This window comes from Lolium rigidum, chromosome 1 (genome assembly GCF_022539505.1).
Source record: "Lolium rigidum isolate FL_2022 chromosome 1, APGP_CSIRO_Lrig_0.1, whole genome shotgun sequence".
In the NCBI taxonomy this organism is placed as follows: Eukaryota; Viridiplantae; Streptophyta; class Magnoliopsida; order Poales; family Poaceae; genus Lolium; species Lolium rigidum.
This window is the reverse complement of record NC_061508.1, coordinates 142,903,953-142,916,738: the sequence shown is the minus strand read 5'-3', so window position 1 is coordinate 142,916,738 and position 12,786 is coordinate 142,903,953. Positions and strand designations below refer to the sequence as shown.

The 12,786-nt window shown below is 43.9% G+C and overlaps 2 protein-coding genes across 2 annotated transcripts; one reads left to right on the top strand and one right to left on the bottom strand.

The window, feature by feature from the left end:
• Positions 1–1,212: 1,212 nt before the first annotated feature.
• Positions 1,213–2,318, top strand: LOC124682499 (probable CCR4-associated factor 1 homolog 7). Its single transcript, XM_047217172.1, has one exon. It carries the CDS (start codon positions 1,341–1,343, stop codon positions 2,220–2,222), a length of 882 nt encoding a protein of 293 aa, XP_047073128.1. The 5' UTR covers positions 1,213–1,340; the 3' UTR covers positions 2,223–2,318.
• Positions 2,319–8,795: 6,477 nt separating this feature from the next.
• LOC124682498 (stromal cell-derived factor 2-like protein) lies at positions 8,796–11,801 on the bottom strand. The gene is made up of 6 exons (XM_047217171.1): positions 11,697–11,801; positions 11,471–11,611; positions 10,696–10,836; positions 10,058–10,107; positions 9,841–9,970; positions 8,796–9,078 (listed from the first exon to the last, which is right to left on the bottom strand). The coding sequence occupies exons 1-6, from the start codon at positions 11,799–11,801 to the stop codon at positions 8,995–8,997; spliced, it is 651 nt and encodes a 216-aa protein (XP_047073127.1). The 3' UTR covers positions 8,796–8,994.
• Positions 11,802–12,786: the final 985 nt, after the last annotated feature.

Here is a 12,786-nt window from a genome sequence, read left to right as displayed (position 1 = left end):
GCCCAGCGGATCACCCATGACGAGAAGTCCCGCTGGGCAATGCTCGGCGGTGCAAGGAAAGCGCACCCACTCCATCGGTTATAGTGCACCGATAGGCGGTTGAAGACAGGGTGGAACAGTGTGCCCTGACCAATGTTGTCCAACTGGAGCCGTAGACTACTTAAAAAAAGAGTTGTTCACTATATTTTAAATTTTGTTTCTATTCCAGACTCTTAACATACAAAAATTCCCATAGGTGAGTCACAAAATGAATTTTTAAAAAGAGTTGTTCACTATATTTTTAAATTTGTTTCTGTTTCGTACGAAACATCTCAACTCTCAAATGACTTTTTCTTTCGTTACCCTTCCTTGTTTCTCTCAATATTTCAGACAATTGTTCAACAAATATTGATAGTCCTTGCGTCCGAAAATAAGCTGCTTCAAAATACGATTATATGTGGACATGTTTTCAGTGGGTCGCACCTAGAAAAAATTTAAGCAGCTTACTTTGAAACGGATGGAATACAAGTATTGTACTCCCAGTTTCTGGCGATACCTATACATAATAATAATTCATATAAATTTATTTTGAGAGCTAAAGTAAAAATGTGTGTCAGGGTAGGCTTTGATCAGATGGTTTTTGCAGGAATCTCTAACACGAAATGCGCGAGACAGATAATTGGGACGAAGGCATGTGGGCAAGGTTATCCATTTACGGCCTGCCGTGGTGGGTTTGCCTGAAACGGTTTCCCTTTTTTTTCAGTTACGGCCACAATTCACGGGTAACGGGTTTAGTTCCGGCGACGACTTGTCAAGACCACGCACGCACGCGTCGGAAAGGAAAAGATATTCGGGAAATGGCGCACATGCCTATCGCGTTTCCGCCGTGAACGTCCCTGCAACTCGGACGCGCTCACACGCACCAACCGGCATCTCGGAGGAAAGTGGTGGGAGCAGAGCCCTGACGCTGTGGGCCCCAGCGGCGTGGAGGGCCCAGCTGTCAGCAACGTGGACCCGGAACGGGACCCGCCCCGCCACGTGGCGGTGGGCCCGACAAGGTCCCGGCGGCTCGGCTCGGCTCGCTGCACCGCCTCCTCCACTTTCCCCACCCCTCCCTGGATCTGCTCCCCTTCTTATCGCCCTCCTCCCATGGCTTCCTCGCCCACCACCACCCCTCTCCGCCTGCTTTGACCCGCCGGGCCGCCGCCGTCAGCCCGCACCCCACCACGCCTTCGTCCTCCTCTCCCCACCACCGCGCTCGATCCGCCGCTCCCCGCTCGCAAACCCTAACCCTCGCCCCGCATCCGCCCCGACCCTCCCCGACAAGATCTCCCTCCGCGCCCTTGGATGCACCAACACCGATGTCAACCTCACCACCCCCCGCCACCACCACCTCTCCCTCCAACCCCTCCAAGCCCGCCGACGTAGAGATCCGCGAGGTCTACGCGCACAACCTCGAGGCCGAGTTCGCCGTAATCCGCGACGCCGTCGACACCCACCGCTACGTGGCCATGGACACGGAGTTCCCGGGCATAGTCTGCCGCCCCGTGGGCGCCTTCCGCACCAACGACGCGCTCAACTACGCCACGCTCAAGGCCAACGTCGACATGCTCAAGCTCATCCAGCTCGGCCTCACGCTCGCCGACTCCACGGGCGCCCTCCCGCTCCTCGGCACCGACAACCGCCCCTGCGCGTGGCAGTTCAACTTCCGGGGCTTCGACCCGCGGTCCGACCCGGCCAACGCCGACTCCATCGACCTCCTCCGCGCCTCCGGCATCGACTTCGACCGCTTCGCCGCCGACGGCGCCGACGCGGGCCGCTTCGCGGAGCTGCTCATGTCGTCGGGCGTGCTGCTCAACGCCGACCTCCACTGGGTCACCTTCCACAGCGGCTACGACTTCGGGTACCTCGTCAAGCTGCTCACGGGCCGGAACCTGCCCGACACCATCCCGGGCTTCTTCGATCTCGTCAGGGTATACTTCCCCGTGCTCTACGACATCAAGCACCTCATGCGCTACTGCAACAGCCTCCACGGTGGGCTCAGCAAGCTCGGGGAGCTGCTCGGGGTAGAGCGGGTTGGGACCTGCCACCAGGCCGGGTCGGACTCGCTGCTCACCCTGCGCTGCTTCACCAAGCTCAAGGAGGTATATTTCAGAGGCTCCACCGAGACCTATGCTGGTGTGTTGTACGGTCTTCTGGATGATGGTGCTGGCGGGGAAAACACCTCCTCCGCGGCCAACTGAATGTGTTATCGATAGACAAATAAGACTATGTTATCATGATTCGGAAAAAAAAATGAGAAAATCTTTCTGCTGAATATACATATTGCTCTCTCATCATCTCTGGTTATTCCATTCTGCTTGCCATAGCATAGCTCTTATATCCTCAGCTACGATTAACCCTCTCTCTCTCATTGCTAGCTAATTTGAATGTTTGGGTGTCTCCCTTACTGCTCCTATTGCCAGGCCTTTTTTCCCCCAAAAAATGTTAACACCAGCAGCACTGTTTAAATCATCAGGTAGCAAACGTATTTCAGTTGAACAGAAAAAAGCTTTACAACTCATTATCCTCCTTCAGTATCGACCAGCGCAGGTAGCTTATAAGTTATGTTCACCTGAAATTGGTACACCAAACCAACAGCTCTTTTCATCTTCAGTATGCACTCTTCATTTTCAGTATTGACCAGTAGCATAGCTTCCAGGTTATGTTCAGCCAACATTGGTACATCAAACCATCTTCAGTATGCATTTCATAGGGAACATAAAAGTTCAGAACTCTTCAGCATTTGTATTGACCAGTAGGGCAGCTTCTAAGTTGTCCTACCACTGTTGGAATTACGTTTAGGAACTCCTGTTTGTACTACAGCGTTTAGTGGTGCATCAAATGGTGCATCACTCGGTCATTCATATAGAAGTGTCAACTGGCTGGTCTAGATTTTGCTGCTTTATTGCCTTTCTGTGCAATTCAACATTGTGGTGATCAGAAGGGTTACAGTAGTAGTATATCATGCTGACTGTTGAGTGTTGACATGTCTTCAACTCTTCATTGTTTGTTTCGATTTTCATTCTTTCAGTAACGAGTGATTTTCATATAGCAATGTGTGGATCCTATTTGGACACAATCTAGATTATAAGTATGCTTTTCATATTTTGTATTGAATCATTGTTTGCATAACACTGGTTTATGTAATGTGTGGAGAGATAAGCGTCCTTCATATATCTTAGCAGCCTTCTATATGCAAAACATGTCTTTTATGACACTGGTTATTCCTTTGTTCCACTGATCTATCAAAGATGGCGCCATTCTCCAAATGCCGAGCTTTATTCAGTGCTCCACTTTGTTTTAGTGCCATATATATATAACAACTCCATTGAAAATGTTCACCTCATGTTTGTACACCAAACCTACAGTTTTCTCTTCACAGGTGATAAGATTTTATTGTTCCTTATAGTAGCTGTATAAATTGTGAAGGTATTATCTAGCATTCATCTGTTCATCATTTTCTATAGCCGTGTCTTGAGCAGAACATTTCTGTCCTACTCATGTTGGATGCTTGTTATATTGGCTTGTGCTTCAGTGGAACTTGAGCATTGATGCTAATTAGTTCAGTCCCTGTTTTACGTGCTCAAGCAACAAGAATGTTTTGATTATACTGCTTAAAGTTATGATAATGGTTATTCACTGCATATCGTCAACCGTTTTTTTCAACTGGCACGCCATTGCACATGCTCATATTGGAAAAACAAATGGTAGTATGATGCTATTCAATTTCCTGACTCACTTGGAGCTGCAGCCTGTGCAATCAAGTATGCTTGATACTTGGTTGTTTGATATTTTTAAGGATCATTTGATTCTCTGTTCTGTCTAGCATACTTCTTTGCTTATTGTGATGTTGGTTATGGTTCACTGCATATCGTTGCCTATGTTGACAGTTGTTTTCAACTGGCATGCCATAACTCATGCTCCAATTGGGAACTTCTCAATGAACAAATTGTAGTAGTATGATAATTATTCAGTTCCCATTGCAATCGAGCATGCTTACTCAATTCTCACTCTGGCATATGCTTTTCCTACTTCATGCTCCACTTTATTGTTAGGCAGGACCCAGCAAGTGGCAAAATACAAATTACAATGGCTGCTATTTACAGGATAGGTATACATGCCATTTAGTGATTGCATATTTTCATAGCATAGCTCTGATTTGCTGCAGATGCAGTTTTTCAACTCTTTGCTCTTAATACTTGTGGTCAGCCGGTAGCTTCCAGAAGACCACTCTGTTTGCGATGTAATACCAGTCTGTTAATATTAGAGCATCTACAGTAGAACTCCTATATTTTCAGGCCCTAAAATCGTTTTAGGGACCAGAGAGAGATGGCTTAGGGATTCTGAAACTACTGGTCTCAGTTTCCCTGAAACAGCCCGGAAATCTAATTGGGCTCTCCTGCATGTGAAAAATAATTTGATGAATGCCTTTTTTTTTAAAAAAAAAAGTATGGACATGTACATGTTCATGTCCCTTTGCAATTTTTTATGGACAAAAACACAAATATTTTGACCTGTGTAAAAAATACAAGTTAAGTGTTAAATTTGTTGCTTATTTGAAGCACTGAACTTCGTCTTCTTTGTTGAAAAATATACATGTTGATATTTGCATACAAATTTGCACGAACAGAAACCATAGTACCAAAAACAAGTAGAGAGAATTTCAGTTCTAAATTTATTTTCTATTTATTTCAAATGTACTGGTCATCCAGGGAGTATATACTTCTGGGAGCCAATACTCTATCCACTAACATTTGAAAAACACAATCATAAATACATATAAATATGAAATCCAAATTTTAATCTGAATACAAACAAATAACATAGCTCATCAACAAAGCCAGCCCGGAGTTCTCCATGCATCTCCTGCGGCAGCTGCAGATGCCCAGCCCACTGATCCCTTCTTCAGTCCTCAATCAGACTCTTTGGAATTTTTATGGAATAATCCCCTCGAATCTTCTGAACCCAGATAGCTGGTCCTCGCACAAGGGCAAAAGAGGATTGCAACCCCACAAATGCAGGATCCATATCTTTCTTGACAGCAGTTTGCATAGTGTCCATGTGTCAAAACACAACTCTCGGTTTGATATTGCTTCACAAATCCTGCGCACTCAGGTATGTCCCATTTATGTAAGATAATATCTCATTCTGTATGTGCTGTCATTGAGCTCATACTGAACACGAGGCACCTTACCACGGGGCACGGGCTATTGCAAGACCTGGAAATACGAAAGTTGGCATGCCAAATCCATAGACCATAGTTACTATTGAGGAACAACATAAAAAATGATGGTAGGATTATAGACATGTCCGGCGAATTGCCCATGTCAGCACGGCAGTTCTTCCACCTCTAATGCCTATAACCTACGGATCCGAGCATATGTGGGAACCCTCTAGTTTTATTTATTGCTAGTTTTAGAACTCAAAGATCGAGAGTAAAACTTGTGTGCATGTTTACAAAGAGATGCCTCTTAGCGTACGAGAAGGCGTCACACAGGCGTCCGTACGACGCTTTGAGCATAATTAACACGAGCCCAAGCTAATTACAGTTGCCAATGACGGTTTGCTTCAAGTCGGTTCGGTAGTGGCGTCTGTTGAATCTTAACACCCCCCCTTGTAAAAAGTTGTTTCGCGTATGTCTTTATTCCTTGTATAGTGTTGAAAATATTGGTCTCGATCACAAGCGTATATTTTCTTGAATAACTCCCCCAAAAATCTTGTGGAAAAAATACAAGGAGAACATGATTTGATATGTTGCTAAAAACTCCTTCAATACCCATGGGAAAAGTAAGGAGAAAATAATACAATGATCATTGCCCATTTGATAAATTATAAATTATATGAGAAAACCTCAATAGGATAAAACTCATCGGTAAGTTTAGAGAACAATTAATATGCCTTGTATACATCCGTTTAAAACCCAGGTGGGAAAAAGAGGAGGTATGATGAGAACCATGAGAGTAAACTCAAAAAGGGACAAATAGTGTAATATAATGTTTGAATGGGTTATAGTTCAGAGGATACTCCTCCTGATCCTTGCAAATCTTGGAGTCGTCGCATACCAATTTTGTGAACATATTTTTCAAATGTTGAAGCTGGTAATGACTTCGTGAATACGTCAGCGAGATTATCGCATGATTTGACTTGTAAAATATTTATCTTCTCACTCTTTTGTAACTCATGAGGATAAAATAATTTAGGTGCAATATGCTTAGTGATATTGCTTTTTACGTAACCCGTTTGCATTTGAGCAACACACGCAGCATTATTACACAGCATTATCTTCGAAGATAATGGTTGGAGATTCAGTAGAACCTTTTCCACATGATTGTTGTATGTGGTTCATCATTCTGCGAAGCCACACGCATTCACGTGATGCCTCGTATAATACGATTATTTTAGAATGATTTGTGGATGTAGCCACCAAAGTCTGTTTGGAAGACTTCCATGAGATGGCTGTCCCACCATGTAGGAACACAAAACCGGTTTGCGATCTGGCATTATGGGGGTAAGATAAGTAGCCAGCATCGGTATACCAATCATATCAATGTCTAGATTTCCCTAAAATTGAAAGGATATGCCAAGATCTTTTGTACCTTGGAAATATCGAAATATATTCTTGACTCCCACCCAATGGCGTTTAGCAGGAGCTGCGCTATTTCTAACTAGTAAATTTACTGCAAATGCAATATCAGGCCTGGTGCAATTTGCAAGATACATAAGCGCTCCAACAGCTGCGATATGGAACTTCGGATCTCAGTATCTCTTCCCTTGGTCTAAATTGATTTTTCCCTACGTCTAGAGAGATCGAACAACCATGGGAGTTTTTCAATGGATAGGATTTGTCCATATTGAATTTCTCCAATATTTTCTGGATATAGGCGGTTTGATGAACCAAAAGACCAGAGGGAAGGTGCTCAAGTTGTAATCATAAGCAAAGTTTGGTTTTACCCAAATCCTTCATCTTAAATTCCGTCTTTAGGTGATTGTGTGCTTCATCAATATCTTGTGTGTTGCCAATAATGTTAAGATCATCAATATACACTAAAATAATGCAAATCATGTTTCGGACTATGATAGATGATTTGAGGTCTACACTAAAATTCAAGTATTTACTTGAGTTCACAAATTTTGCAATTTGTTTTTATTACAGCACAACCATGATGATCTTAATTTACACAGACGTAAATTAATCTGTGGTTCCTATTCATGTAGGACAAAATGACAGCCAATGAATTTGAAGAGCCAGCGCTTGATGGTCATAACTACCTTACATGGGCTATGGATGTTAAAATTAGTCTTCCATCCCGTGACATTGCAGGTGCACTCATACCACCTGAGGATCCTCTTGAGGAGGGAGTTGTAGAATTGGCCGAGCAATAGAAATATACACCTTATACATAATAAGGCACAATATTCACCCAGATTTGAAATCTGAATATTTGATGGAGGAATCTCCAAGAAATATGTGGCAATCACTTAAAGCTAGGTATGAACAGCAAAAGTCCATCATACTGCCCGAAGCTAGTCATGAATGGACCCATTTAAGACTCCAACATTTCAAAACGGTGGGAGCTTACAATCATGAAGTCCATAAGATTTATTTAAAGTTGCGGGAACCAACCTTCAGAAGTGGAGAAGATAAAAAAGACTATCAACTATGCTCCCTGCTGACAGGATCGTACAACAACAAAATCGTGCTGATAACGTTTTAGAATTCAAAGATTAAGAGTACAAGTTGTGATCTATTGCTTGTGGTCAAAGCCCTATTTATACATGAGTTTGGGACGCCTTGTACATGTGCCTGATTACAAAGATATGCCTCTTGGCGTACGAGAAGGCGTCCGTACGAACACAGGCGTCTGTACGATGCTTTGGACATAATTAAGACGTGCCTAAACTAATTACAGTTGTTGAATCTTAACAGCTAGAATCCTGAGGGAATGGTGCCCTCGGCCATCACCAAGTGATTGCCAACCAAATCAGCACAAATACTATTTGCAAGAACCCTCAATGATGTTGTGAGCTTCTGGTAAGGGCGATCGCGTAATCGAAAAATAGTTTTACACCCAACCTAACAACCCGGCGCAAATCGACCGGATTATCCACGAAGACACAAACACGGTCCAAATTTACGATCAAAATACGTCTGCATGACGGCAACGCAGGCCCGCTCTCCTATTTGTCTTAGACCCGCCTGATAACGAGCCTGCCAGCTTCCTCTTCTAGGCGGCCTCGCTTTCGCGTTATGCACACGAAATCGATAGCACATAGCACACAGCGCAGCGATGCAGGTTCACGCCAAGCCATGCGTGTTGGTTTTAATGCGCGACCATCCTTTCAGCTGGCTCCGACGTATAAAGCATCCATCCCCTTACACAATCCTAGCTACCTCCTCAATCTCCAACCGCAACTTAGACGACCAGGTGTTCTTTCTTTGCAATGAGAAAGGTGAGGGCAAGGCGAACCCACTAGTCACGTTTCTTATTTTGAACCATTTCATGTTATATCTCAAAACATACATATGTAATATGTAATGAAAAAAATGTTTGCAAACTGTGAAATGCGTCCGAGCACTAGGAGCACCAAATGCGTCACCCCGATCAATCGTGGCTCGAAGGCCCGCATTAGGCAATCAGTTGAACTTGAGCGAAATCTTATTTCTTTGTCTCACTACTACAAGATGCTTTAAGCCTTCTGAGGCTCAACTTACCGAAACCATATGTTAGTGTAAAATCCAAACCCCCAATTGAATCCCAAATTTGCTCAACATGGAAGATAAAAGTATTAGTATAATCGAACCTAGTGTTCGTTTGTAAATTTCTTGGTTTGTGTGCATCAGATCTTCTATATTCAATATATCACTCTGGTGTCAAGTTCGTTGCTAGAATTAAAAGCATGAAGATACAAAAACAAATGTCAGCTGTGTTAAAACTCGCTGGAAAACAGGAAAACGCACAAGAATGCTTGATTTCACTTGCTTCCGCTGACTGGGAGATAAACACCTTCTGCGGTCGACCAAATATTCTCAGCTCGCTTGTCTCGGACACCACAGACCTGCAAAAATAATGTTTTAACTCAGGAAACAGAGAATTAACTAAATAAAACCCTCAAACGTAAAACACCTACAGAATTTTATTTTTTGCACATGGCAGCTAGGACTGCGTAACATGGATCATTTTTTGAATGTCGAACAACATTTAAGATAGAAAATCAATATTAGCATCAACTGAAGTCTAGTGTCTCTGAACACCACCAGAGACCTGCATATGGCCGTTGGTGTTTGTTTGGTTTGGCTTTTTTTTTATGTTGGCTCATGGGATTCCTGATGGCAGCCAAACAGAAAACTGTGGCTCGAGTTTTGTATAATTAAATTTCAATCAACCTATAATGTGATTTGGAGTTCAATTAAATTAATCCAATATAATTGATAGGATCCAAACAAGCTGTAAGGTCATTCCCACAACGTTTTGAAAAAAAAAAAACTAGTTCTAGCAATAATAATTAGGATTAGCCAATTTCTGGCTACTGGCTTGTGAAATCATAATAAATATTCCATTCTGCAAATATGATTTTCCTTGATAATCTAAGGATCAAGGGCTGCAACCGAAATTTAGAGTTCTCGAAAAAGCAACTGATGTTGACAGGCAAACATCAGAGCATACTATGATTCAACTTTTCTTAACATAAATATCTGGAGTTTCTTAACATGCACTACTGAAGCACATGGACAAATGAGGTCAATATATGCCCAAAAAAGGTTATCAGATCTACAAAAAACAATTGGTGCACATAAGTTGCCATTATTATAGAACTCACCTCCTGCTGCCCACCCCCAAGCCTGTTGTACTTCTTGTTGTGACTGTGCAGATAGCCTCCAGTATCAACATGCCGTAGTCTTACTTTCTGGTCCCGCTTCCATACCTTATCCTTTCCCTCAATTTCTAGCCTGCATAAAGGAAGTCATTAAAATAGATTAGAATTAGGCAACCAAATAGGTAGCATGCATCTCATCTCAAAATATAAGTAATCATACATCCAATAGTCGCCGGTATCTGATTGCCCATCGTCTCCAAAACAGCTAACCTGTAGAAGTTCACATTCTTTAGGGGCACATACTTAGTTCAAGAAAATAATGCAAAAGAAACATAGAATATAACAAAACAATTTTGCCCGTGGCAAAGCATTGTTAACATGATTTCCTCACAAGTTCATTTAAAGTAACAAAGCTGATCATGGTTAATGTCTATCTGCATCACACTACAAAAGCTGAGACATTCTCCAAACATCCAGATCATAAACAGGTCCTGGGCTTAACGCAAGATTTAGGAATACCAAGCTTTGGCACAACAATAGAGCTGCAACAGGTCAACTGCGGACACTTCCTCCTCCTCTACCCGTTTTACCTCCTCCCCGGAATGAATCAGTCTCGCCCAAAAACATCCTACTGAACATTTGGCAGGATGTTTTTCTGTGTTCTCCAGTCTTATAAGATCACAGATATGAATATATGATGGCTACTGGGAATCACGTAATGCACTAATATTCATTTCTAGAGAGCAAAACCCATTTCAAGAGGCTTACAAAATGAAAAACATATATTATTTGAAGCAAAAATAGCATATCAGGTTGTTCAATGTATCAAAATTAACCGTTAATAGGTATCAGACTAACCTCTAGGTTACCAGATAATGGTGAAGCATGCAAGTGGCTATGCAACCATCTCCTTGTCCTCATGTGTTGCAACCTGACGATGCTGCCAGTTTCAATGGCATCACCTTGTTTAGCTGATGAATCAAGAGTAGGTTTCACAATCTGCAGGAGCACAGAGCAAGTCAATAGGAGATCTTGGAAGAGCATCAGAATCCTGCCTACTTCAGGGTGGAGTATCAGACTACTTGGAAGGAAAATCATGTGTATCACACTTAACTGCCTATTCTTTAGACAGAAAATATCGTTAGGTTGGGGCTCTGGGGTTAAGAACAAAAAAAACTAATAGACTGGCAGTCTAGATATTACACTTTCAGTTTCATCATGCTACTGGTGTGATCAATCTATCTTTTTGATGATAAGTCCCATCAGTATAGCTACATAATTATCTAACCAATCTAAGTGAGAAATTTAAGTAGCGTTCCTACCTATGCAGGATTGAAAAACTGATGCCGAATGATTTGTGTTTATTATCCAGACCTTACACTCTTTGTCATTCTCGACACAGTTTCTCGCTGTTCCACTCTGTTTTCTAACAACAATGGTGAGACTATTTGCATTTTGAACAATGAACGGCCGATCTAATCCAATCCAACGCTGGCTTGTGAAATCTAGACGAGGGTCAATTCAAAACCTCCATGTGTCATGAATTGGGAACATGACATGGCGGCAATTACACGCTACGAGAGACCAGAGCAGATCCACGAAATGAGACCATATGAATGGGATGGAGACGTACCCAGTAGCTATTGGAGTCGTCGGTTTGGGGAAAGCCGGTGACGGACTGCTGGCCGCTGCCGGAGCCGTAGGCCACGTCGTGCGAGTGGAGCCTCACCTTCGTCTTATCGTGCATCAGCTTCAACGTGCTCCCGTACGTTATCTGCAACGCCACACAGATCCAGATCAATCCCGGCCCCTCGCAGAAACCAAATGTTTTCGCAGATCTTAAGATCTGGGGAGCTGACCTCGAGCCCCTCTTCGGTCACGGGGGCGGCGGCCGCGCCGTTGTCGACCCGGGAGCTGGCGCCGAGGAGGAGCGCCACGGCGAGCGCGATGAGGGACGCGGCCATCGCGACTACGGCCGTGGTGCGACGGGACCTCGGAGGAGGCGGCGGCGGCGGTGACGGCGAGGAGCCTTTCCCCTTAGCGGCGGCGGCGCCCGGCGGTGCCGTGGCCGCGTCTGGTGAGCGCGAGGCGCGCGGGGCCTTCTGGCCTTTCCCGTCGGCGATCGGCGGCGGTAGGAGGGAAGTGGTCTCGCGCGGCCGTGATCGTGTTTGCTCGCGGCCGTTGGGATTTTCACGAGGTCGGGAACGCTTTGCTTGCCGAGGTCGTTGCTTCCGTGGAGACTGGGGTGGCCGGGACCCGCCCGGCTTCCACGTGTAGAGGGCCAACCAAGGGATGACACGTGTTATGGATACGTCACCAAACGAAATTGAGACCGTAGGTGGCATGATGTGCGGCACGGATTGAACATGATAAAGAGGTTCAATGGAGACAGCAAGTCGACGGCATCTGCCTTTTTTTTTGTGAGGGACACGGCATCTGCCGGTTCATCAAAAATGACCCTTTTCTGTTACGCCCGTGCGTACCACACGTCTTTTATTTTCTAGCAGCATACGAGTGAACACAATATATTTATCTTGGAGCCTGCTACCCGGCGGCGCCGCACGGGAACTGAGGCTGTGCGGCGGATATGTTGCATGCAGTCCTTCAGCAAAGCGTACCTCAAAAGCAGGTTTGCTTACGTCATAGCCGTGCACGCGAAAGCAAAAGCCAGACAATGCATGCATATCATCCCAGAAAACGAATACGTTTACTTCGTGACTTCGATTTTACATTTTAAAAAGTCATATCTCTGAAACCATTGATTTTATTGACCATTTGTTTTTACCATTGACTTTCTCGCAAAAAGATTTTCGAAACTAAATCTCATATTGCTATATTTTGATAGTAATATTTTTTTCATCAGTAATAATCAAATTATCATCACATAATTATCTGATTATATACTATTTTCAGTCACCATATTAACTTAACGTGACTACCAGATTAATT

Bases quoted from the DNA above. Each gene is read 5' to 3' on its own strand.
- LOC124682499 (XM_047217172.1), top strand. From the start codon at position 1,341: ATGTCAACCTCACCACCCCCCGCCACCACCACCTCTCCCTCCAACCCC.
- LOC124682498 (XM_047217171.1), bottom strand. From the start codon at position 11,801: ATGGCCGCGTCCCTCATCGCGCTCGCCGTGGCGCTCCTCCTCGGCGCC. The intron at 11,612-11,696 runs GTCAGCTCCCCA...GTGGCGTTGCAG, and splicing joins TGACCGAAGAGGGGCTCGAG to ATAACGTACGGGAGCACGTT. The intron at 10,108-10,695 runs GTTAGTCTGATA...GAACTTCTACAG, and splicing joins CATTATCTGGTAACCTAGAG to GTTAGCTGTTTTGGAGACGA.